Genomic DNA, 23,294 nt, shown 5'->3' with positions numbered 1-23,294 from the left:
ACTAAACACATCTGAATCCAACTATTAATGATGTTACTACTGTGCAAACAGCAGTCCCATCAGGCTCATCCAAGGACTTTTTCCGATATCTCAGACAATGAAATACATTTATGAAGGTTACCCTTAATCAAGAAGAGCTGGCTTCTTTTCTCCTCATTCTGGGGATTGGCACAATGCAATTATCAAAACAAAAAAGGTATTCAATGCCAGTATTTCCTTCATATCTCAACATAATGAATACGGCTTGAGCATAGCTTTGAAATACACTTCATATCAGTGAATATCATTTCAAGTGATTCAATGCCATGCATGTTTTAATGGACTCACCTGTGTCCTTATCACAAATCTGCTCGCACGGTTCGGTAGTCCTCTGGCCGCAGTAGTCAAGCACCCACTGTGTGGACGAATTGGTCTGATAGTAGAGAGTTAGCTTGGCTGGGTTTAGCCAATTAGAAACATCCAGGAAGCTGCCCATGCTTACCACAAAACTACTTCCTGAAAAAGAAAACACAACATGGAATTATTTAGCTTGTAAAAAACAATAAAATGGTTAAAACAGTCTCAATTGTTTGGCATTTTGAAAGGCTCTTTACCTGATTCTATTGCAAAATCAATTGGAGAGTGGTTTACTCTTTTGTTTTCACTGTAATTTCAATCCCCCTCCTGACCGGGCTGAATTTAAATGTGAAAATTAAGACCTATAATGTGTGTATTGATGTGATTTCCTTGGTAATTGCAGTAGAGGGGTAAAAGAGTTCCACGAGTCAATCAGTAAATGCTATGCTCATTGACGCTGCCTTACCTTTCTTTCTTACTGCTCCCCGACCAATCGTTAAACTCTGATCACTGAACAAGATTATCCCTAATTGATGCCAAAGACTTTTAGTTGCAAATAGAGCAGAAGAGATTGTGTTTCAGCCATCTACTGAACACAGAGATTCAGCTATATTATGCGAGCAACTGCAGAAGGTATGTGCATCAAGTAAACATTTCTGTGTCAAAGTAGAAATGTACTTAAAATAACAGAAAAGGACATGAAGATGGGATCCACAAATGTAATCTGAGTTATGAAGGGAACTCCTTTGAGGGTGGTCTCCTGGCTTTATTTTAAAGAGAGGATTAGTGCGGATGGAAAAGCTTAGACAGTAGCCGGTAATCAAATCTGAGTCACAGGAAAAGTCCAATGCCCTGCAGTGTTATACAGAGGAGAGATATCAAACAACCAATGCAGAAAAAGCAATGAAATCCCAAGGCTCATTTATGTATTTTTCTTAACATTTGAGTTGTTCCAAATTCCTGATAGAATACATAACCATTTGCCTCCTCCTACGCATTTGAAATCACCGGCTGCTTATTTTTGTTTGACATTCAACAGTCGCACAGGGACAGTCTGACCCAAAGAGCCTTCCAAAAATACAGCGATATTTGAGCGTTTTATTTTCTGACAACCTGGCAAACACGAATAGAGACATTCATCTAGACCACAAACACGCCTGTAGTGTTGCTTTTAAGTACATACAGTATTGCATTGTTTTAGCCGTTATTTAACTGCACAGTGGATTAAAGTAAGTTCAAGAGTGTCCGTCCGATTATTAAGTAAAAAAAGATTGATCAATGAAGATGTTTCAATACTTAAGAAACACACTGTAAGCTTTCTTTGTTCCTGATATGAAATACAACTTAGAAAATACTTCTTGTTTTTTTTAGATGTTATGCTGTAAAATATAGTTTTCTTGTTCCACACACTCACAGAAGTCATGATCTAAACTTGATCGGGAAATATTGTAAATATTGAATAATCACAGACCAAAACTCCCTTATAAACAATGGATTGTGTTGCTATTCTTTAAGTTTCCACTATCCACCATAATGCCAACAAGGTCAAAATACACACAACTCTTCTTAAATGGCATTTCTAAAAGCATGTTCCAGGACAGGCTGACCAAAGGTGAGCATAATAAGGCCTTTTCCTGCAATACAGCAGTTAGGGAACAGAATTGCCAGGAGCTCTCATTTGCTGAGGAGAGGAGAAATGTAACGGTCTCAGCTCTCGCAGTGAGGAGGCAATTGTTAGATCATGGGTTGGTTTATCTGGGACCTGTAAGGAAACCCCTCCTGAGCAGTTTGTTCGCTGATTGCCAACAATTTCACTGTGCATATTGTGAATGGAGTGAAGAAGACTGGGGGAATATTATTTTGTTAGATGAAACCCCTTGTTTTGATTGTTTTGGGAACACATTTGAAATAGAAAGCATCTCACACCTGTTTTATGCCAACGGAGATAATTAAAGAAACGGCACATCTGGCAGTTGGTTATCTATCCAACAAGTTGAAAATATTTACCACCAAAATAAGTCTTTTACACTGACTGTCATTATTTTTTTCTTATTTTGTGCTTTTGTTGTTGCTGGATTATTGTTTTTTATATTTGCGTTGCATGGCATGGCGTTTGAGTAACAGGATAGACACATAACTACATGACGAAGATTATTACTCTGACACTATTACTAATGTGTTACCCTTGACTACCTTGTTCTTGTCAGGGACTTTACATGAAATCAAACTGGCCCTGGCATTGTATCTATTTTGTGTGTATATCCCTGCTATCTGAGAACACACATTTTGAGCGGCATTTCCATCAATAACATTGGACACATGATACAGCTGCTGTTGTACAGTCCTGCCATTCTGAATTCACTCATCAACCTAAGTTCCGGTGAATAAAATACCTTTTATTATTATTTTGCTTCACATGCTGTTTTTAAGTTTCGCTAGTGGTTTACTAGAACACCTATAATCAAAATGACACTGTATCAACGATGACAAGAGAAGTTTCTTTACAGGAAAGTACGACAAAAAAACCTTGTTCTGCATACAGGAAGGTTTGCTGGCACATTTAGATAACATTTTAGCAACAATATACTCACTCTTCCTCGGCCTGCCGTCACTCATGATTTATCGTACCATAGCATTTTAGTTTATATGCCTGGCTATTGCTGTCCTGACCTAACTCATATTTATATGTGGCTTGCTAGTTTGGATTGCCTTGTTTGTGTGTTTGTCGGATTTGTGTGTTTGCTGTGTGTGCCTGACTGCTGCCAAGTGTATGCCTGGCAGAGTAATGGGTTAAGCTGCCTTTTATCACATCTGCTCTGTGTCAGGTTTCTGGTTTTCTGAGTCCAATTCCAGTATACACAAGTTTGCAGAGGAACAACAAAAGTAAAACACCCCTGCTTACTTAACTTAGGAAATGCTATATTGAAACACACAACATATAGATGGCGTTCTGTGTCTTAGCTTTAGTGTTTCTAAAATGTAAAGTGTATCCTGAAGGTGGCACTAAAATAAAGGCCATAGAGTAATTCAAATTTAAATAATGAAATTCCTGGTGATCATGAATATCATTAAACTCCTACCTTTCATTTTTTACATCTTACGTCAATGGTTAAGAACTGAGCATCTAGTCAGAAGTCACCTCAAAGAGCATCTGAATGTTCGAGAAAAGTTTTCTCCATGTCTCAAAATCCTCCCCAGTTAGATACGGTAAAGCAAAGGTGAGGAGGTCAGAAAACAAGCAATCAATAATAATTATACAGGAATTAAAAATATCCATAATACTTCTCACAGCAAACTGACTGACAGTTGAATACATAGCTTGCAATGGACAACACATCAATAGACAGTTGTTTTGACACTGAGGCTAATACTTGAGCAAAATTGATGCCTGTTAAATTGCCAAAATTGTTGCCAGGTTTCACAGAGAGTGTTTCAGTCTGCAGAGCTTTATGTCATGCTGTCAGAATTCAGCAGATAAAAGGATAACAAGTGGTCAAGGGGACTTGAAGTTACGGAGATATTAGACGAGAGTATACAGTAGCCTGCAGTAGGTGATGTCACACTGTCAGGTGTTATGACAGAAGGTGATCCTGACATATACCTGATAAAATACCCAGAGGGAGCTGAGTACAGAGTGAGAGAACATCACTGAAATGTACATTTGCCATTAAAAATCATGAAAACTCAAATAAATCTCAAATATGATGACGTCCCTGTGAACAGATTCCATTTTGACTTAAGCTTGTCTTCATTTAGTCCATTTAAATTGTTATGTTTATGCATGGGGTTTTAGGTTGTTGTGTTGTTCTTGTTTTCTGCTGTTTGCTCCTTTTCCCCCTCACTACTCTGTCTCTCCTCTGCAGGCTGGTGTGTGACAGGGGGCGTGGCTGGTATTCTCCTGGCTGCAGATGAGGCACACCTGTTCTCACTTCCCTAATCAACCCTCTCTTTAAGAGCCTGGCCCTCACATCACTTCTCTGCCAGATAATTAAATGCTGTTCGTCGATCCAGAGTGCCTCTCTGCAGCCCAAGCCGAATTTTTGTTTCTCTTTGCAGTTTTTGTGCAACTTTTTGAGTTCTCATTCATAACACTCCGTTCGATGTCTCACTATGGGATGCGCCTCATCGAGGAGCAAACAGAAGCATCAATCTCATTACGCCAATCCTGATTGGCTGGTGATCTTGACGTCAGCGTCAGGGAATTCACCCCCTATAAGTAGCTTGCGCCACGCGTCATTCAAACATTCAAAACATTCAAACACCTCTTCTCGCTTCAGAGCACATCTCTATAGTAGCCGGACAAGCTTAACGGTCCACAGACTGAACCCAAATATAACCATTTCGGTCGACGGGCGCTCGCTGGCTACTCCTTCTGCTTTGCAGGAAGACGGTAATACTAACGCCAGTTAGTATTGAAATCGACCTCGCCGTTCTCTTTCCCCGGAAAGTAAGGTAGGTCTGATTTTTTCAAGCTAGCAACACACCTGTTGCTAGCTCGCTCCCTCGCTATCGACACCACGGTAGCGAGGAAGCTTTTTCTTTTCTCTTCCCCACGGAGGAGGAAAGGATTAAAGGAGCATACTGTCACACCAGTCAGTATTCTCCGGGAATAAAAGACCCACACCGTCCTTTTCTCCGGATTAAGGACAGGGTGGTAACACCTTTTTTCTCCCAACTTACCTGTTGAGAGCGGGTCCTCTCCACGCCACGAGGCGAACAAGATGGACGCCTCTCTCCCTCACACCAGAGGAGTCAGGGACTCGGTGGCTCGACTCTGCGGCTGCAGGTTGAAGATCTCGAGCACAGACACACACCAGGTCTGCTCGTCCTGCCTCGGGCTGGAACATGCCCGAGGCGCTATCGACAACCCCGGCTCGTGCGGACATTGTGTCCGCTTCACCGTGAAGAGCCTCCGCCGACGGCTAGCACGCCAAGCTAGCCTGTCGGAACAGGACCCCCCCATGTCCACTGACCTGCCGGCCGGCAGTCAAGACGCGGGGGCGTCCGCCGCAGAGAGTGAACCCCTCTCCGTGTCGGTCTGGGGCTCATTATCTGCGATGGCTACAGAACCGGAATCCTGCGCCCTGGCTGGCCGGGACCCGGTGACGGCAAGACACGCGGGAACGGGACCCCACGCTTTACCGAGCTGGGGCTCCCGGTTAGACCTCACCATGGTCTCACCCGCGGAGGATGTCCTCGAGCTGGACTACGATGAGGACGAAGAGGACGCCTCGGTGTTCCTCCTGTCCGAGTCGGATGAACATGAAGAGGACATCTTCATGTCATCGGCGAGGGCTGCAAAGCCTGGGGCGAGGGCTGCTCTCCCGGGCGATAGCACACCAGCTTTGCCCTGTCTGAGCATGGACCTGCAGGCCGTGTGTAAACGCGCCGCGGCCAGACTCGACATCCCGTGGCCTGAAATGGCCAAGGAGACCTCCAGGTCCCGCTACGAAGGGAAACATTTTCCCCAAGCAGCACGGACGAAGAGGCAACTCTTTCCGGTCTTCCCGGAGATGTTGGATGAGGTGTCGGTCTCGTGGAGAGACCGGCGCTTCAGCAACAAGGTCCCAATCCAGGGTGCCTCCTCCCTAGACTGTGACGGAATGGGGAAGCTCGGCCTGCTCCGCATGCCGCCCATGGAACCGCTGATAGCGGCCCACCTCCTACCGAGGATGGGCCCGTCACCAAGCAGGAACCCCACGCTGCCAGCAAAGTCGGACCGATTTCAGTCGACAATGACTGAACGGTCCTACAAAGCCGCAGCGTTGTCCGCCAGGGCCCTGAATGTGGCCTCGCTGCTAACCGCTTACCAAGCGGAGCTCTGCGAGGACCTGTCGGGTAACCCGGGGGCAGCCACTCTGGACGAGATGGCAGCGCTGCGCCGTCCAGGCCACGGGCAAGGCAATGGGGATCATGGTGGTGCAGAAAAGAGCGAGATGGCTCAACCTCACCAACCTCCCAGACCGGGAAAAGGAGGATGTGCTGGATATGCCCATCGTTTCCGAGGGAATTTTCGGGTCCGCTCTCGCCTCCATGCAAAGGAGGTGTGAGTCGAAAAAGAAGGAGGACGAGGCACTCCACCTCTGCCTCCCTCGAAGGGTCCAGCCGCTGCCTTCGCAGCAGCAGTCCTTCGCAGCAGCAGTCCTTCGCCCAAGCTGCCTCGAACCCTGCTCGGTTTAAAACACCGAAGACGCAGAGGTCGCAGCCCGCCCCGAGTCCCCAGCCCAGGCTGGAGACGAGGGCGAGCTGGCCTAGAAAATCTCCGGTTCCGGCTGCAGCTCAGGCGCAGCCAACCCAGAATTTCGGCCAGCAGTCGAGGAAGAAGAAGCGAGCGGCGTGACAGCCCCTCCTTCTTCCCTCTGTGACAGAGCTGGAAGTCCACGGTTCCCCAGCTCTAAATGTGTTCCCACCGCCTCGAGAGATGCCGCAACACCATCCTCAAGTCCGCACAAACACATGTCACACAGTTGTTGATTTTTCTGTCATAAAACATTTGCCGCTGACGCATCCAGGCTTCGAGCCAAGGGCGCAGCTCAAAAAAATGAAAAGAAAAACAATAAAACCAATAAACAGCCCGTCAACTGTTCCCCTTCTGAGAGCAGCTACGGCCTCTCTCAAAAGGCGGATTACAGGCGGGTCTGTGAAGGCACCACCGTCACGCGCATGCGCAATGCCGGCTGGGGTTGTGAAGGCACCACCGTCATGCGCATGCGCAGTGTCGGTGGGGATTGTCGAAAAGGGGCACCACTGTGTTCAGACACTAGAGGGCCCCATAACACAACAAATAGAGACTCAGAGGGGAAGAGACGTGACATCTCCACTGGCTCTAAGGAGCATGCAGTGGAAGATGCTCACATCTTCTGCTTGGGTTTTCAATACAGTAACACTGGGCTACAGACTCCAATTAGCTGTCACCCCCCCTCGCTTCTCGGGCATTCTGCATTCGCAGGCCCGAGGAGAGTCAGCCCATATTCTGGAGAAAGAGATTTTCTCTCTCCTAGAAAAGAGGGCTATATCTATTGTACCCGCCAAGCAGAATCAGGGCGGCTTCTATTCCAATTACTTCCTCGTTCCCAAACGGGGAGGGAACAGAATTCGGCCAATACTTGATTTGAGGGCTCTGAACAAATATCTAAAAAGATATAAGTTCAGAATGCTCACTCACACATCTCTGCTGCGGCTCGTGCGACAAGACGACTGGTTTACATCAGTCGACCTGAAAGATGCGTATTATTTTCACATCCCAGGTCTGTCTCTCAGTCCAAGGGTGTTTGTACGATGTACGGAAGCCGCGATAGCCCAGTTAGGACAACAGGGTATTCGCCTGGCGACCTACCTGGACGACTGGCTGCTTCTCGCACAGTCGGAGCAGGAGGCTGTTACGCAGACAAATGTCCTCGTAAAGCACCTGCTCAACCTGGGTTTCATAATAAACACAGAGAAGAGCATGTTGTGTCCCGCGCAGACTATACTCTTCCTGGGTTTACGCCTGAACTCGGTGCCCTTTTCAGCTCGCTTGTCAGCGGAAAGAGTGAAAGCTTTCAGAGCTTGTCTCGCTCTTTTCCAGCTGCGCAAACATGTTCTCTTCAGATCATGCCTGCGATTGCTGGGGCTCATGGCGTCAGCCATCCTGGTCGTACGACTGACATGAGGGAGCGCTGGGTGGCCGCCCTAAAACTAAACCCTGCGCGCCATGGCGGAGAGTGATGGTTACTGTGAAATGCGTAATGGCACTGCGCCACTGGCTGCACCTGACTTTTCTAGTACGAGGTGTGCCTAAGGGTGCTGTCCTTTCACGGAAAGTGGTCACCACGGACGCATGTCTGACAGGTTGGGGAGGTATTTATGAAGGTCGCCCGGTGAGGGGTCTCTGGAGCAGAGACCTCCAGCGGGCGCACATAAATTACCTGGAGCTTTTAGCGGTGTTTCTCACCCTAAAACGCTTTCTGCCTTTCCTCAGGGGACATCACGTCCTTGTGAGGACAGACAATACGACCACAATATCGTATATTAACCGCCAAGGGGGTTTGCGTTCTCTCCAGTTACACACACTGGCGCGCAAACTGATCCTATGGAGCGGTACGTCTCCTCTCTCTGAGAGCGACGCACGTACCGGGAGTGATGAACCTCGGGGCAGATCTACTGTCCAGAGGTATACCACTTTATGCAGACTGGACTCTACATCCAAGGATTGTGAGCCAGCTGTGGGTGCGTTACGGCAGAGCCGCGGTGGATCCAGACCCGTCGCCAGAACAAATCTAAAGGGAGGGCATATGATTTTTATGGGAGGGCACACAAAACCGTCACTTGCTGCGGGCCTGCGGCACAATATATATCAAACAGCAAGGCCAACAGCATTGCGTAAAGACGCACACTTATCGCAAACATACACAATTAAAGGGCAACATAGCAAGCACTTTGAAACATTGTGTGCGTGGCAGCACAAACACTGGTAAATCACGAGCAAGGTTGACAGCTAAAAAGGCTATAATATAAACGACAGCTGACACCTAATAACGGCTCCGTGCCAGCTGATCTGCACCAAAGTACTCATTTCCTTATTTGTTTCCTCGCGATCTGTCTCTCTCTCTCTCCACAAACTCTCACATGAAATGTGTTCTTTTGATGCGGCATGCCTTAGCAGTCCTTTATCAGTCTGTAATGCGTGTTTCCAGTCGCAAAAACCTTTGACAGTAAAAGCCGCATCAGATGAAGACGTATTCACTTTAAACTGTCTACAGGGGAACCAAAAGGCTGCGTCTGCTTTTAACGAATATTCAAGCCATGCTCTGTTGTTGTACCATGCAGCGGCAAAAGTGCGCTTCTTTCCTGAAAACAATCTCCCTGGATAACGATCCAGCTTCACCTGCTTGGGTTTATTAACCCCAAGATCACCGCTAACTCAGCCCCGGGATTTGCCGAGGTCAAGCTTGTGACATTAAGGCGTGCTGCTGCAACGGCAGGTGCAGGGTCGCCAGCAGCACCATCGGCTGCAGTTCTTTCATCGCTATTTCGTTTGAATAAATCCTTAGACATTTGGAGCCAATTTCTGATGTCCATTTTGTAATGCAAACAGAAATGGGAGTCTACAGAATGCACAATAAACAAATCCAGAATAGGCGGCAGACTGTGACGCTGTGATTGGTCTAAATGGGGACGAATCACAAATCACAACAGACACATGCATTTATTTGACGTAGCCTGCGATTTTTTCGTTTTGTTCTGACATCACATACATCGTAGCATAAAAGTTCACAGTTTATTTATAATAAAAAAAAATTAAAAAAAATATTTTTTTATTTTTATAAATAATAAAAAACGTGTTTATTGGGGGAGGGCAGGAATGTCAAATGGGAGGGCCTGGCCCTCCCTGGCCCTCCCACGGCGCCGGGCATGGGTGGATCTGTTCGCATCGAAAGACAACGCTCAGTGTCAGCTGTTCTTTTCGATGTGCGATCTAAATGCTCCGTTAGGCGTGGATGCACTCGCGCACGATTGGCCCCCGGGCCTTCTGTACGCGTTCCCACCCCTGGCTCTGATACCCCCAACTCTGGCCAGAGTGAGAGAGCAACGCCACACACTTATCCTGATAGCTCCGCACTGGCCAGCTATGTACTGGCTAGCGGAGATATATCAGCTGCTGTGCGGGCAGCCATGGCAGCTCCCACTACGCAGGGACATACTGTCCCAAGCGGGGGGGGCGATCTTTCACCCACACCCAGAGCGCTTGGCTCTATGGGCCTGGCCCGTGAGTGGTACAATCTGAATACAGTGTGACATGAAGCTGACCCTGGCAGCTGCCAAGCGAGCCAGTGGCACTCATGCGCTATCTGTACAGTCTTCATGCACTCAGTTCGCTCCAGGGCAAACAGAGTGTGGTTGAAGCCCAACCCTACTTTTATCTTAAGGCGGTTGGTTCAGGTACCACATTTGACATTGAGGCATCCTCCCCGCCACTGTATTCCTCCGGGGAACAGCGGCCGGATTTGCCGTGTCCAGCCCGTGCTTTACGCACATACAGGGACAGATCAAGGGTGCTTTATCATAATGACCAACCCCTTGTGTCCTGGGCTAACCCTTATAAGGGCAAGCCTGTTACTAAGAAATGGCTCTCCCACTGGTTTGTGGAAGCAATTGCTTTGGGGCTCATACGAGTCAGAGTTCGCTGGCACCCTCGGGTCCGCGAGCTCTTTCGACTCAGGGTCTGGCTGCATCCTGGGCTCTGTCCAGGATGTCTCCCATCCAAGACATTGGTGCAGCGGCGAGCTGGTCCTCGCTGCTCACTTTTGTCCGCCTCTTAACAGGCTGGACGTTCTGCTCCCAGTGTGACTCAAGCAGTGCTGGGCACCTTGTTGAGTCGTTGGTTTGGTGATTTTCGAGATAAGCTCGTCTGACAATACGGGAGCTACAATTTCCCATAGTGAGACATCGAACGGAGTGTTATGAATGAGAACTATAGGTTACTTACCAGTAGCGTGGCGTGGGGAAAAATGTAGGGGAAGCCCATTTTTTGGGTCGGGGGGTGGTCAATAACGTAACCAGATGAGTGATTACAGCGCCCGGTATCATTTGACACACATTTGTATCACACAGATGCAGGACTTGCACACGCCTGTTATCTAACCGACAGGTCCGCACGCACTCTCCAGCTGAAACTCTCTCCTTATTAATTTAAGCATTTTACTTATTAATGTATGCAGACAATCACACAATCTATGTGATTTTTGGATTTACCGTGCCTCTCAATTGCCCGTGACAGGTTGGCAAGGTCGATGAATCCTGAAGTTGCCCAAGGATTGTTCAGGGAGCACGAATCCTTGTCAAAAAGAAGACATGGCCAGCCAAATAGACGCTGAAGTTTAGCGCTTCCAGTTAGCCACTCCGTGCGGACATAATTGTCCTCATTGAACGTCCGATTCTCTCCCTTTTTCCTCTGCGTACACAGCTCGAGTGCGGGCATTGGCCTGTCATCTGATTTAATTTGTAGTTGCTGCTGTAGCGGAAGTTTAGTAAAGTTATGTTTGATTAAGTACGCCAAATCTCCACCCTCCATAATACTTCATTTGCTTGATAATTTCTAACGGCGGTGATGACAGTTACAGTATTAAAACTGATGTTGATGTGATTTGATTGGATGGCAGTGTCCAATCAAATCGCCAGCCGCCTCTGAAGGGAAGCAAGAGGCGGCTAGCTTCCCTTGGCATGGCCCTGACCAATCACAGGTTGGCAGGGGCATCACGTGGGCCTCATCTGATTGGTCAATCCCTCCATTTTTTTTCACCAAGGGAAGCTAGATTCGGCTGGCCTCCTCTCGCAACAGTGAGTGCAATCTACTGTTTCACCATAACATCTAGAGGGGCGCTGTTTGTTTCACTCTTTGTAAAATACTCAATGAGAATGGGGGAGAGACGGGCCGGCAGCAACACACAGCAAAGGAGAATTATCGAAACAAAACAAAGTGTTTGTATTTATTTATTTAAATTATAACTACAATCGGAAAAAACAGGGGAAGCCTGGCTTCCCTTGGCCTCCGGGAGAAAACGCCACTGTTACTTACGTAACCCCAGTTCTCAGAGTGACATGAAGTGAGATGTCTCACCAGACGGCCCTCCTTGCTATGGTGAAGCGAGAAGAGGTGCTTATTTTGAATGACGCATGCGTCGTGGCGCAAGCTACTTATAGGGGGTGAATTCCCTGACGCTGACGTCAAGATCACCAGCCAATCAGGATTGGCGTAATGAGATTGATGCTTCTGTTGCTCCGCGATGAGGCGCATCCCATAGTGAGACATCTCACTTCATGTTACTCTGAGAACTGGGGTTACGTAAGTAACCTATAGTTTTTGGCCAGGAACGTTTTCCTTCTGTTTGTTTTTGGACCTTTCTGCTACCAGCCAGCTCCCTGTCGACAGTACCTGCCTTGGCCTAGTATTATTAATCAAACACCTTGAACTTTACTTCTGTCCGTCTCTGCTTTGGGGTCCAAGAATCCAAACGCCACAAATGTTTTTTTATTACAGCTCAGAATAATTTCAGATTAAGACACTATAACTGTATTTAAAGAATGTCTGTACCGGAGTCACGAAACAGGCCCGGATAACCCATGAATTTATAACCTAAGAACATATTTTATTAGAAAATGTGAGTGCCAGAAATTCTCTTTAATAACTTTGTTTCTAAGAGAGGGACTTGCAAACATTGTATTATGATTTTAAAGAATCCAATAATGCTCTGCATGGAATAGAGATGTGGGAGTTAATCATAAAACAAACACTTAACAATAGAGCTCTGGAAATAAATCCACACTACTAAACATTAAGACTTTTTCACCATATTGGAACGTATTATATTTATAGCTATTAATTGTACATGTTATAAAAAAGTACTGCATAAGTTGAAGTTATGTGTACTGTTGTGCTTTTCTTGTGTGTGTGTCATACAAATTGCTGGTGTGTGGGCGGACTAAAAATGAGGCCCTGGCGGCAAGAGCACCTAATCGACTGATACGTGAATGCTCTCAGAGATATGGCAATCATTAGTCAAATTGCCTCAGCTCCTCACCCCCTCTTACTTCACTTAACTCCTCGCAGGTTTTCCATATTGGCTTCTCTTACCTCCCAGCAAGGTTTATACTGTGGTATCTTGCCAATACACGGAACCAATTTACAATCATCCCAAGGCCAAAGAAGAATTTCAAACACTCAGTAAGACACTCTCTAGGCAGTTGCCTGGACACCTATATAATTGATTATCCTGAATTTATATGTATTTGACAAATCATCTCCTGTCTCCATCCAATGTATGTGGTCACATGTTTTTTAAATATCTTCACTGAATGCTCTCTGTGCAAAAACAAAGAAAAAGGCAATCATGTGTTGCGCGCACTGCTCTTCATCAGTCTGATAGCTCAAAAAGCCATCTAGTTGTTTGTGGTGACAATAAATCATTGTTTTTCCATTGGGGGCTTTCAGTGTGTGGGTGTTATTGTTCTGATTGTTGATCATTCTTTTGGTTCCAGCACATGATTAACTTTTTGTTGGATGGATGTATTTTGTAGTTTATCAGTCGTGCAGAAGGGGCAGTGACATTGAAAAGCATCGAGATTGAAAACCACAAATCATGGCTGAGAGGGTGGAGATTTTACAGCAAGCCATTTGTAAATAGAAACAGGGGAAGCATGCAAAGCTTTACCTGGTGCATTACATGTTACTTCTAGAAACAAAACAACACAAAATATCATTCACCACTCAATAACAGTGTGTAATAGACAAATGATTATTGCAGTATGCAGAGGTGGGAAGTAACTAACTAGATTTAGATATATTTACTTGAGTTACTTATTTTAATTGAGTGTTTCCATTTTATGCTACTTTGTACTTCTACCCCACTATAATGCAGAGGTAAATGGTGTACTTTTACATTTATTTGGTAGCTTTTGTTACTTTGCAGATCTGGATTATAATGTAAAAATATAATCAACACTTAAATCAGACTTTAGTCACAATTCGCAATCTACCCTGCAGTATACACAGTAATTAAAACTAGCTGCAGCTTTACCAGATTTGATAACACTTTAATGCATTAGTAATTATAATAAAAACATACAATATTATATATTATTCGTTTGGTACTTTAAGTATATTTTGATGAAAATACTTTTGTACTTTTACTTGAGTCACATTTTGAATGCAGGATTTGTACTTGTAACAGAGTATTCCTACACTCTGGTACTTCTAATTGTATTCAAGGACAAGATGAAAGTACTTCTTCCACCTCTGCTATGCTGCTTGAAGGAAGACTGTATCTGCTTATGGTTCAATGAAAATGGCAAAAAAATACAAAAATAGTTGTTGACGGATCATGACATTACGATAACAAGCCATACAAATATGTATCCTTTTCTAGCATTTAACACACAATTCAACATTGCCTTAGGCTCAAAAAGTACAAAAGTAATTCCACAGTCTTCCTCACCAAGTTTCATTGTGATTCATATTTGTAGATTCCACGATTTGTTCCCTTCCTTTTTTTTTTCTGTAGTTTATTATTATTAATGTTTTTTAAATAAGTGTGCCCCAAAAAAGTATAGCAATAATAGTACAGTAGAAAAACAAGAAGGCTAATGGACTTCAACTTCAGTTTCCATTAGTTGAATATTCCGCCACGGTTTAACATTTTGAACTTACCATCTGCAACAAAATGCTCAGGCACATGGAGGGTAACCTTGACAGTCAGGGGGCAGGGCTCCTGCGTGGCGTAGACAATGGCAATGACACATGTGCTGATGGTTATCAACGTCAGGGTGACCTTATTTAGAGGACTGTGCGGGAGGCCTGGAGGCAGAAAAAGAGAAAAACAGTTTTTACAGAAGCCCTGTTGTTTTCAAACAGATTACTGTGTCTGAACATTCTACATTGAAAATACTTTTGCATACAGCAGATAAAACAAACTAAAGCTAAACCCCCTACTAAAGCACTGCTCTTTGTTGAAAACAGACACTGAATCACCCTCAATCATTGTAAATGCAGTTAATTGTACACCTGATACATTAATCTAATGCTGGTTCAGGTTTGCCCTGAGTAAATAAAGGATAACTTTACCCGAGCTTCTGCATAACAGCCCAGAATCATTTGCAGGCGTGATATATGATCTTATTGCCACTGACAGGGTTATAGATTGGTTGTTGTGGTTGCCCTTTGGCTCCGCCAGGACTCCCATTTCCAAGCTAGATACAGGGAATTAAATTAGCCGTTTAACCTCTGTCTATGGATATTTATCATGGGAGGACTCAACATGTTGAAAGGAGGCTGTGGATGTGATAGCGCCGGTTTGGAACACTGTTCTTACTAGATATAAACTGGGTACAAATATCACACAAAGCTGCCGCCTTCAGAAAATGTGTGAACAGCTTCTGCCTGGTGTTTATCCTGCACTACGCAGGTTTGGTTTACAAGTCAGTAGCATTATAGGCCTAGACTTGTTTCTCTTTACTAAGCCAAAAACTCAGCTATTTGAAAATTATTAGTGTAAGTGTAATTCAAAATATTGCTTATTTGCAGATTAAAGTTTGGATCAGTGGAGGAACACACACATCCAGATGTTTAACGTTTTCCAACCACATATATTTTACCAAAATATACAAATGATCAAACTGATTGAATTGCAAACATTTAATTATTTTCTTTTTGTTTATGACTTGCAAAAGAAGAGTTCTGCAAGTTAAATTCAAAGTTTGGAAGAAACAAAATGCAGCTCAAGGTCAAAATCAGGAAGAGAATGCTTGGATAATGTATCCTCCCGATCTGAGTGACGTCTTGTACAATCACAATGTTTTGAAAGGACAGGAACAACAGCTGTCCCCAACAAAAGTGGCAGCGCTGCTAATCCCATTGGGGTGTGGGGGTGTTACTGGGCTTATGACGGGGTCCCTCAATTACTATAAAAGCCTACTGAGTAGACAAAAGGATGTACGCTCACGATGGCAAACACTTACTTTATAGCAATTCACTCATACACTCACAGAAACACACATAAAACAATACACTAGTGAATGTATGCATATACAACACAGGGCCACTCTGAAGATAAATGCTTATGTTTAACGTAAACCTTCCATTTATTTCCCCCTTCCCATCTTCCAGAGAAAGCACAGCCTTTTTACACAGGCGATACATTTAACACAGTTCACGGTCATAGGTTTAATCTCTTTCCCATTCATGAGCTTTTTTCTAATACAAATACATATAGAGTCTATTTAGAAAGTGCTAGTTCTTTGGACAAAGACCTTTTATTTATTTTTCTGAGAACAATTAAGCTTTATCTGTGATTAATTGCATTTCCAAAATTCCACAGCCGATACATAATTCATTGGTACTCTGTTTGCAAGTCATTCTGAACTTAATTCATTGAAATTAGGAACATTTCAACCTTGGAAATCTAGTTATAATTGTGGTTACTGGATGCCCTGAAGCATTTTCTTCCAGGAGAGAACTACGAATGTAGATTTCAGTGTTGAATGTTAATCATTGGCAAAACATAACCAGTCTTTTAAAGAACAGCAGCAACATGTGTGTGTTATTGAGGCTTTATAATTAAGCAAACACGATTACACAGAAAAACACTTTATTGTATTTATTTATTTCTTCTACCTCGGCACATCTCTTAATAACTATACAACACAAATTAATTTCACTTTGCCAAGAAGTTATCACTTGTTTTATCTTTGGGGTTACCACAACACACATTGAAAATAATGTTTTTTTAATAGTCTAGACTAATTTTGACATCAAACTGTAATTTAAAAACACGGGAATCAAGAATATTATCTTGCTTTCAAATTCCTCCTCTGCAGTTGCATTTAACAAATAGAAGTCAAGTGCTAACAAAGACGCAAAAATAATACAGGGCGACAAACTGTCTCTCTCCTTTACAACAGTAACAAAAAGGAACAGACAGATGCAATCCTTATTAATAACAATCAGATACATATATGAGGCATGACTTTTCCTCCTCCTCTGATACAGTGCTTTAATGAACTGCAGGCAGAGGATTAACATAAACACTATTTTGAAACCCAAGTTGGAGACTAATTGTATACTATACACAGTGCTTGAATTGGAATGAAAAAGGTGCCAGTACTCTAAAATCAGCAACTTTTTCAAGTCAATTTGATATATACAGCCCACAAACAAGAATTTGGCTACTATAATGCTGGTGGGTTTGTCTCTTTACTACTGTATGTTTTAGAAAGGTTCACTGTACTTAACATTTTTTATGATAGGCAGCGGATATGGCTAAAGCTCAGTAAGGTCAATATTAACTGAAAATATAGCAATCAAAGTCTAGATCTTCTGCTGAAGACACATGAAGCAGAGACCTTTCAGGTGAGAGCCCCTCTGGTGGTGTTCAACATTAATGACAAGGAAACAAAGCTCTGGTCAGAAGCATTTTTTATAAAAAGCTTTAACAAAATTAAGTATTTCTGTACATTTTGAATGCAATCTAACTTTCCAACTCAGAAAACGAAAAACGAAAAAGTGCCAAAAGTCTTCTCACATGGCTGAGCTGCTTTGCAATATACTTCACCACTGAAGAATACAAATATGTATAAAGTAAACTATGATGCAATCTAACTTTCCAACTCAGAAAAATGATAAAGAGCATGAACAAAGAACATGTAAAAACAAATGCAAAATTTGCACAATCTAAAATGAGAAACTGTAACTGCAAGTAACAAAGTCTGAGCCATGGTAAAGAGTTACATTGAACACCAAGCTGATCAGATAACTCCCTGGTTGGTCTGAAGTCCTTCTATCTCCAGGATCTGTACAAATCGGCACATTATGCCAAAAGTCTTCTCACTGGGTGAGCTGCTTTGCAATATACTTCACATTGTTAGAAAAGGCTCCAGAAGGCCTTGGGGACATCAGTATCAGGGGCTGGAGCTGGACAGGCTCTTTCATCAGCACTTCTCCTTCCCTTTGCCAGCCAGGACCTCACATACTGTTCCGGATTGAACTGTCCTAGTGATGGTCCATTACATTTAATGAAAACCAGGCTGGACAGTCGGCTGACAGAGAGAGCATTCCTTTTTGCAGTAAGGATATCGTTCATGCAGCTGAATGCCCGCTCACACTCACTAGTGGAGACAGCGATGGTTCGGACTGCTTTCAGTAGAGGCTCCATGGCAGCAGGTGTACGGGATGCCCTGGTTTCCTTGTATTCGCGAAAGCCCTGAACAGTCTCTCTTCTGTCCACTTTCAGCACTTCGCACAAACGTAGCACCTCTACGTCCCCATACTGTACGTCTAACTCCTCTTCAGGCCAACTTCCAGGATGGATAACTTTCATGTCCTGGATTAGCTGATTGTCCCGGGCCTCCCGGCCATGTAATGGGATTTCTCTTGTGCTGACATGAGAGGAGGTTGTGGAAGTCATTCTGTGTCTCAGATTCTCTACCATACTGCGGAAAAACTGACCTGCATGAATCTGTACAAGCCTGCCATTCTCACGCAGGGCAACACCCTTGAAGGACTTCTCAGCTAGAGCTGTATGAACTGTAGTCATGTGTGGGCCAGGCATGGTGACCATGGATTCAAAAACTCGTATTTCTCGAGTTAAGAGCCTATCTGCTGTAGGCAGTGTCATCTCTCTTTTTTGGAGTTGCCGAGAGAGGTCGCTGAGCTCTGTGAGCGCATCGTACATCAGTCCCAGATTGCTGACAAACGTTGCAGATGTGAGCACATCATCCAGGCCCTTGTACTTTGCTCTGTCTCTGGAATCCCTGCTCGTGTCGTTTGCAGCATTTGTGAAGTGATCATGAAGCACTCGGTAGTTTTCCCAGACTGCTCTGACGCTCCTTTCACTTGAAGCCACCCAGCGGATGGACAAAACACGCCCTATCACCAGGAGACGCTGTCCGACTGCTTGCGCACACTGCGCTAACTGCCTCTGATTTTTGGGGGAGGCATGGAACAAGGAATAGAGTTTGTCAAAAAAGATCTGGAAATGATTGAGCCCTGAGACCTCCTTGACCACATCCCCAACTGCCAGCTCTAAACAATGATTGGAGCAGTGCCACACAAACAGGCTTGGGAATTTACTACACAACTGGGTAGCAACGCCTGTTCTCTTCCCTAGCATGACTGAAGCCCCATCACATGCAAAAGAAACGAAACACTGACCTAAAAAGTCCTCGTTAAAATCTCTTCCAAGACACATTTTAGAAATGCTAATTTGTGACGTGACTTGCTTTCCTTCTCTCGGGGGCGTGCCTGCTCTGTTCTATCACTCTACATAGCCACCCACTGGGTGGGAGTTGCACTGCATAAACACAACACACGTGCATCTAGGTATGTAAATTGTAAAGCATTAAAACATGGTTTTACTAACAGTTTTCAGTATGTTGTTACTTCGGCATTATTATTATTATTATTATTTTGAAACGTGTACTACTATTAAATCACGGTCAAATAGGTTAATTTTGACATAGTCGTTTCCACCACAGTATTTACATGGAGAATATAAGCCCCGCCCCCTCTCCAGCACGTTCTGTTTGAATGACAGGAGTAAACAGCTGACAGCCGCTGTGAAACTCCAGCGGTTAGAGCGATGAGAATGTCCGTTCGGCACCTCATGACGCATCTACTGAGTACCGGGCGGCTGTATATATATATATGGATGTATAATAAGAACGGCGGGAGAGTGTTGAGTACTGGCACGGTGCATGAGTACCGGAGTACCACCAGCATGCCGGTACTGAGCAATAAGTGCCGGTACTCCATGGGTCAGAACCAGAAGTGCCGGTACTGCGTACCGGTGAGTACCGGCCCAATTCCAGCACTGACTATACAGTATATTGTAGCGAAGAAAACAAATCATGCATCTCATCAAAGTAATGTGACTCAGCTTTAATCATTACTGAGCCTTCATTAACATCAGCTCATATGCAGTATCTGCTTTGAGTGCCATTGAGCTGTGCCATGAAACCGCACTTCAAACCCCACAGGGGACGTGCATGACTCCTTCCTACTTCCAGCTACGTTGACGATACCAGAAGTGTCTGGCCTCATTTCACTCAACTATAGCCTCATATTTAACCAGAGTACGGGTGGAATATATTTGTTTTCAAAATGTTTTATCGTATTGTATTACTTCTTGGCTTTGTTGCCTTCTCAGCAGTATGCAGTGGGTAAGATGGTTCCCCAACGTGGAAGATAATGTGTTCAAAAAGAGATTTATTACAATACAGAAAGAGGTACATCCGTACTCCGGCTCACCTTTGCTGCGCCTTCGTCCTCTGTGCTGTTCTGTGTAAAACTTCATCTGGCTGTCGTCTTCGGGCTCAGAGCCTGATTCCCCTTGAGGACCAAACACACCTCCAGGTGCTGGTAGTGAGATATGAGGAGGAGAATGGGAGAAATGGAGAAAGAGTCAATCAATACAATATTTTTTACAGGTCTGAATGTTACATTGTTAACTAGTATGGAAAACAATATAACACATTAAAGCAGCATAAGAAAGAAACACAAGTTAGTTAGTATGTGAGAACAAGACTGTATACAAGTAACAACACAGGTTAGTCATGAGAGTGATGGACTTCAGATTACATTAAAAGCCAATGTATTTAAAATGCTAACCACCTAATCCAGTTAATGGATGCAAAATGTTGTCATTAGTTCATTTTTGCGTTTTCAAATGAACATGCATTAGTTAAACAACAGTATACATTCCAGATGGCAATAACAGTGACAAATTGGTCTAATTCAGTATGGGCAAGTATAGTTTTCCAGAACTCAACATATTTCTCCTGTGAATCAAAAAGCAGTGAAACAATACCAGTATGCTGTTGAGTTATTATCCTTTTTAAAAATGTTCTCCTTTCAAATAGCTTTGCCCTTTTTCCTTGACTGACAGATGACTGACAATAAATAAGGGTTAGAAACCAGAGTTGGGGTTATTGTAATGCTGTAGTTGGAGGATGGGAAAGGAGTAATTGTCGTAATTATAGGGGACTCATTTATAAGGTCCATATGTGGTTCTGAAACAGAAACAAAACAACAACACAATGTATTTGTCCTCCGTAATGTGGCAGCAATTTACCTCCTCCTGTGCTTTTCAACATCTATAGAGGTGTTGAGAAAACCACTGCTCTCCACACTATGCTGTTCCCTCATGGCTGATCTGTTGGCCAGTGTGGGTAATTTGTCCATTGTTACCAAGTCTTTGGAGCTCAATTTGTTTATCAAATTGGGTCACATCCCCAGAGTGTGTGCGTGTCTGTTTTTTAAGTCAGAGAGTAAGAGTGAGGCTATGAGAGTTAAGAGGCTTTGTTTGTACGGTGCTGCCACTTCCACATCAAAACACACATCCATGCTAAATGCAAAAGGGCTGCCTCAAAATGCCAATTGCTTGGGATTTGCAAGGTGTAAAGCCACTGATGGATAAATAGGTAATCTAAAATAACCTGTAAGTGTTTGTGGATGACTTTGAACGGCGTTCTAAGCCTGATATTAGGGGTGCACCAGAGAGTTTCTGTTAAATATGTTTGTTATTGTATTTGTTTTATTTAGCCAAAGGTCACACCCTAAATGACTATGCTAATAGCATCCATTCATTTCCTCATGGTTGTACATATGTTTTGGTGTATAATCCCCAGGATCAGAGTGATTACACTTCCTAATCTCGCAGAGTGGAAAGGGGATAATGGGCAGAGAAAATCAATCTTTTGTTCTCTTGACTATAAAGGAGCCTCAGAGGAGAAATGCTTCTTCTGTTGACAGCAACTTAAAAGCAAGCATGGAAACATAGAATGGGTGTGGTGTCAAATCCTTATCCATATCATGTTAAGTTAGTTGATAATGGCTCATAAATATGTACTCTTTACTACTGTAAGAGGAAGAGACTCTATCCCCACAGGGATTAGTATACTGTACTGTAGGTCATACTCAGACCTCTAAGTACTGTCAGTTGGTAATGGTGGCTTTCGTGGCACGTGAACTTAAAAATGTAGTCAGTATAGAGGTTGGATATTACATAGAGTTGCATATTAATTTATTTTAGAAAAGTCAGACCATTGCCTGTTCTTATCAATCATCTGCGAAAGGTTTAAATGTGTAAGAAGTAAAATATATTAGTACAAATGCTATACCTATACTCCTACTTACATATTCCAGGTGTCTGAAGAAAAAAAGACAAGAAACGTATTTTGAGGAGCTATATCTAAGCCTACAGTTTAAAAATAGCAAGGCTTACATAAGGGACATTCAGCTTTCTCTTATTTAAGTTTTTAAAAAGTCAAACCTCCCTCATTAAAAGCACTTTATTGCCAACAAAAGAGCAACATATTCTCTCTTCATTGTTCACTGAGCAATTTGCACGTTCATAATTCCTGTGCAACTGCGGCGCAATGCAGGTATCATTTCCTTCTCTCCTCACTTTATAAACATTAAGTCTTAGCTCGTGAAAATGTGCCTGCACCATAAAGATTTGAGACATGATTAAAAGTTCTATTAACCCGGTGTAAAATGTGGGTATGGAAATCTGTAGTCATTCTTTTGGTCTGGTGCACTTAAGCAGGTCGAGAGGCGAGTTGGAGTTTGAGTGCGAGAGACTGGCAGTGTTTGGAGAGCGGAGCCAAGGCAATGTGGTGTAAAATTGGTTCTGAATTTATGCATGGTGTTATAACATGCACAGAGAGGTGTAAAAGGAGACTGAGAGAGAGAAACAGACAAGACAAACTAATATGTTTTTCAAAAGGAGCACAGTTGTGGACTCAAGAATCATCATCAAACATAATCAAAAACATTTATTTGTTTTAATCTCATGGACAAATGTATGGCTTCATTTATTCAAACAAAGCAACACACTGCCTGTGTTTTAACATGTTCTTTTGTTTTGTTTTATTTGTTTTGTTTTAATGTTCTGTATTTTAAATAGTTTTATTTAAGTATCCCAGTAATGACTGTTGCATGTTTTAAATGTATTGTATTTACTTGTTTAAAATTAAATGTGTTTTAGGTTGACTTTTAAAATCTGTCCAGGGACTACAGATGAAAAATAGCCTCTTGGCTAACTCTGGCACGTTTACAGAAATGTTCATTAATGTGCACTGTCCCTGTTAAATAAATGAATAAATAAAAATAAACACTTTATTTTGTCCATGATATATTCTAACTCTGTCATTTAATTGGATTTATTGCAACTATGCTGACCTTTGTTCGCAATGAAGGTATTTTCAGCAGATCATCTCCTATATCACCAATAAAGGCATCATTCCAAAAAGTTTTTTTTCTGGAACGTGTAAGGTGTTTTCTCCTCACAGGCTCACACATCAGAACGTGATGTTTGTGTTTGCAGTCCTTGAGATAGGAATTGCAGAGGTGCTTCTTGCCTGAACTTTAAATCCCATGTTGCTTGCCTTTGAAATAATCACTCGCAAGAACCATCAATGTGATTCAT

The 23,294-nt window shown here is 43.4% G+C and overlaps 1 protein-coding gene across 1 annotated transcript in view; it reads right to left on the bottom strand.

Moving 5' to 3' along the window:
* LOC117538710 (astrotactin-2-like) overlaps positions 1–23,294 on the bottom strand; it is a 347,089-nt gene that overhangs the window by 160,840 nt on the left and 162,955 nt on the right. The window contains exons 5-7 of the mRNA XM_034204612.1: positions 20,114–20,221; positions 14,522–14,668; positions 328–495 (exon numbers count right to left, since the gene is read on the bottom strand). Coding sequence (XP_034060503.1) covers positions 328–495; positions 14,522–14,668; positions 20,114–20,221 — 423 coding nt within the window. The remainder of the gene's footprint in view (positions 1–327; positions 496–14,521; positions 14,669–20,113; positions 20,222–23,294) is intronic.

Source organism: Gymnodraco acuticeps, unplaced genomic scaffold, assembly GCF_902827175.1.
Source record: "Gymnodraco acuticeps unplaced genomic scaffold, fGymAcu1.1, whole genome shotgun sequence".
In the NCBI taxonomy this organism is placed as follows: Eukaryota; Metazoa; Chordata; class Actinopteri; order Perciformes; family Bathydraconidae; genus Gymnodraco; species Gymnodraco acuticeps.
The sequence above is the reverse complement of the archived record's forward strand: the minus strand, read 5'-3'. Positions and strand labels throughout refer to the sequence as shown.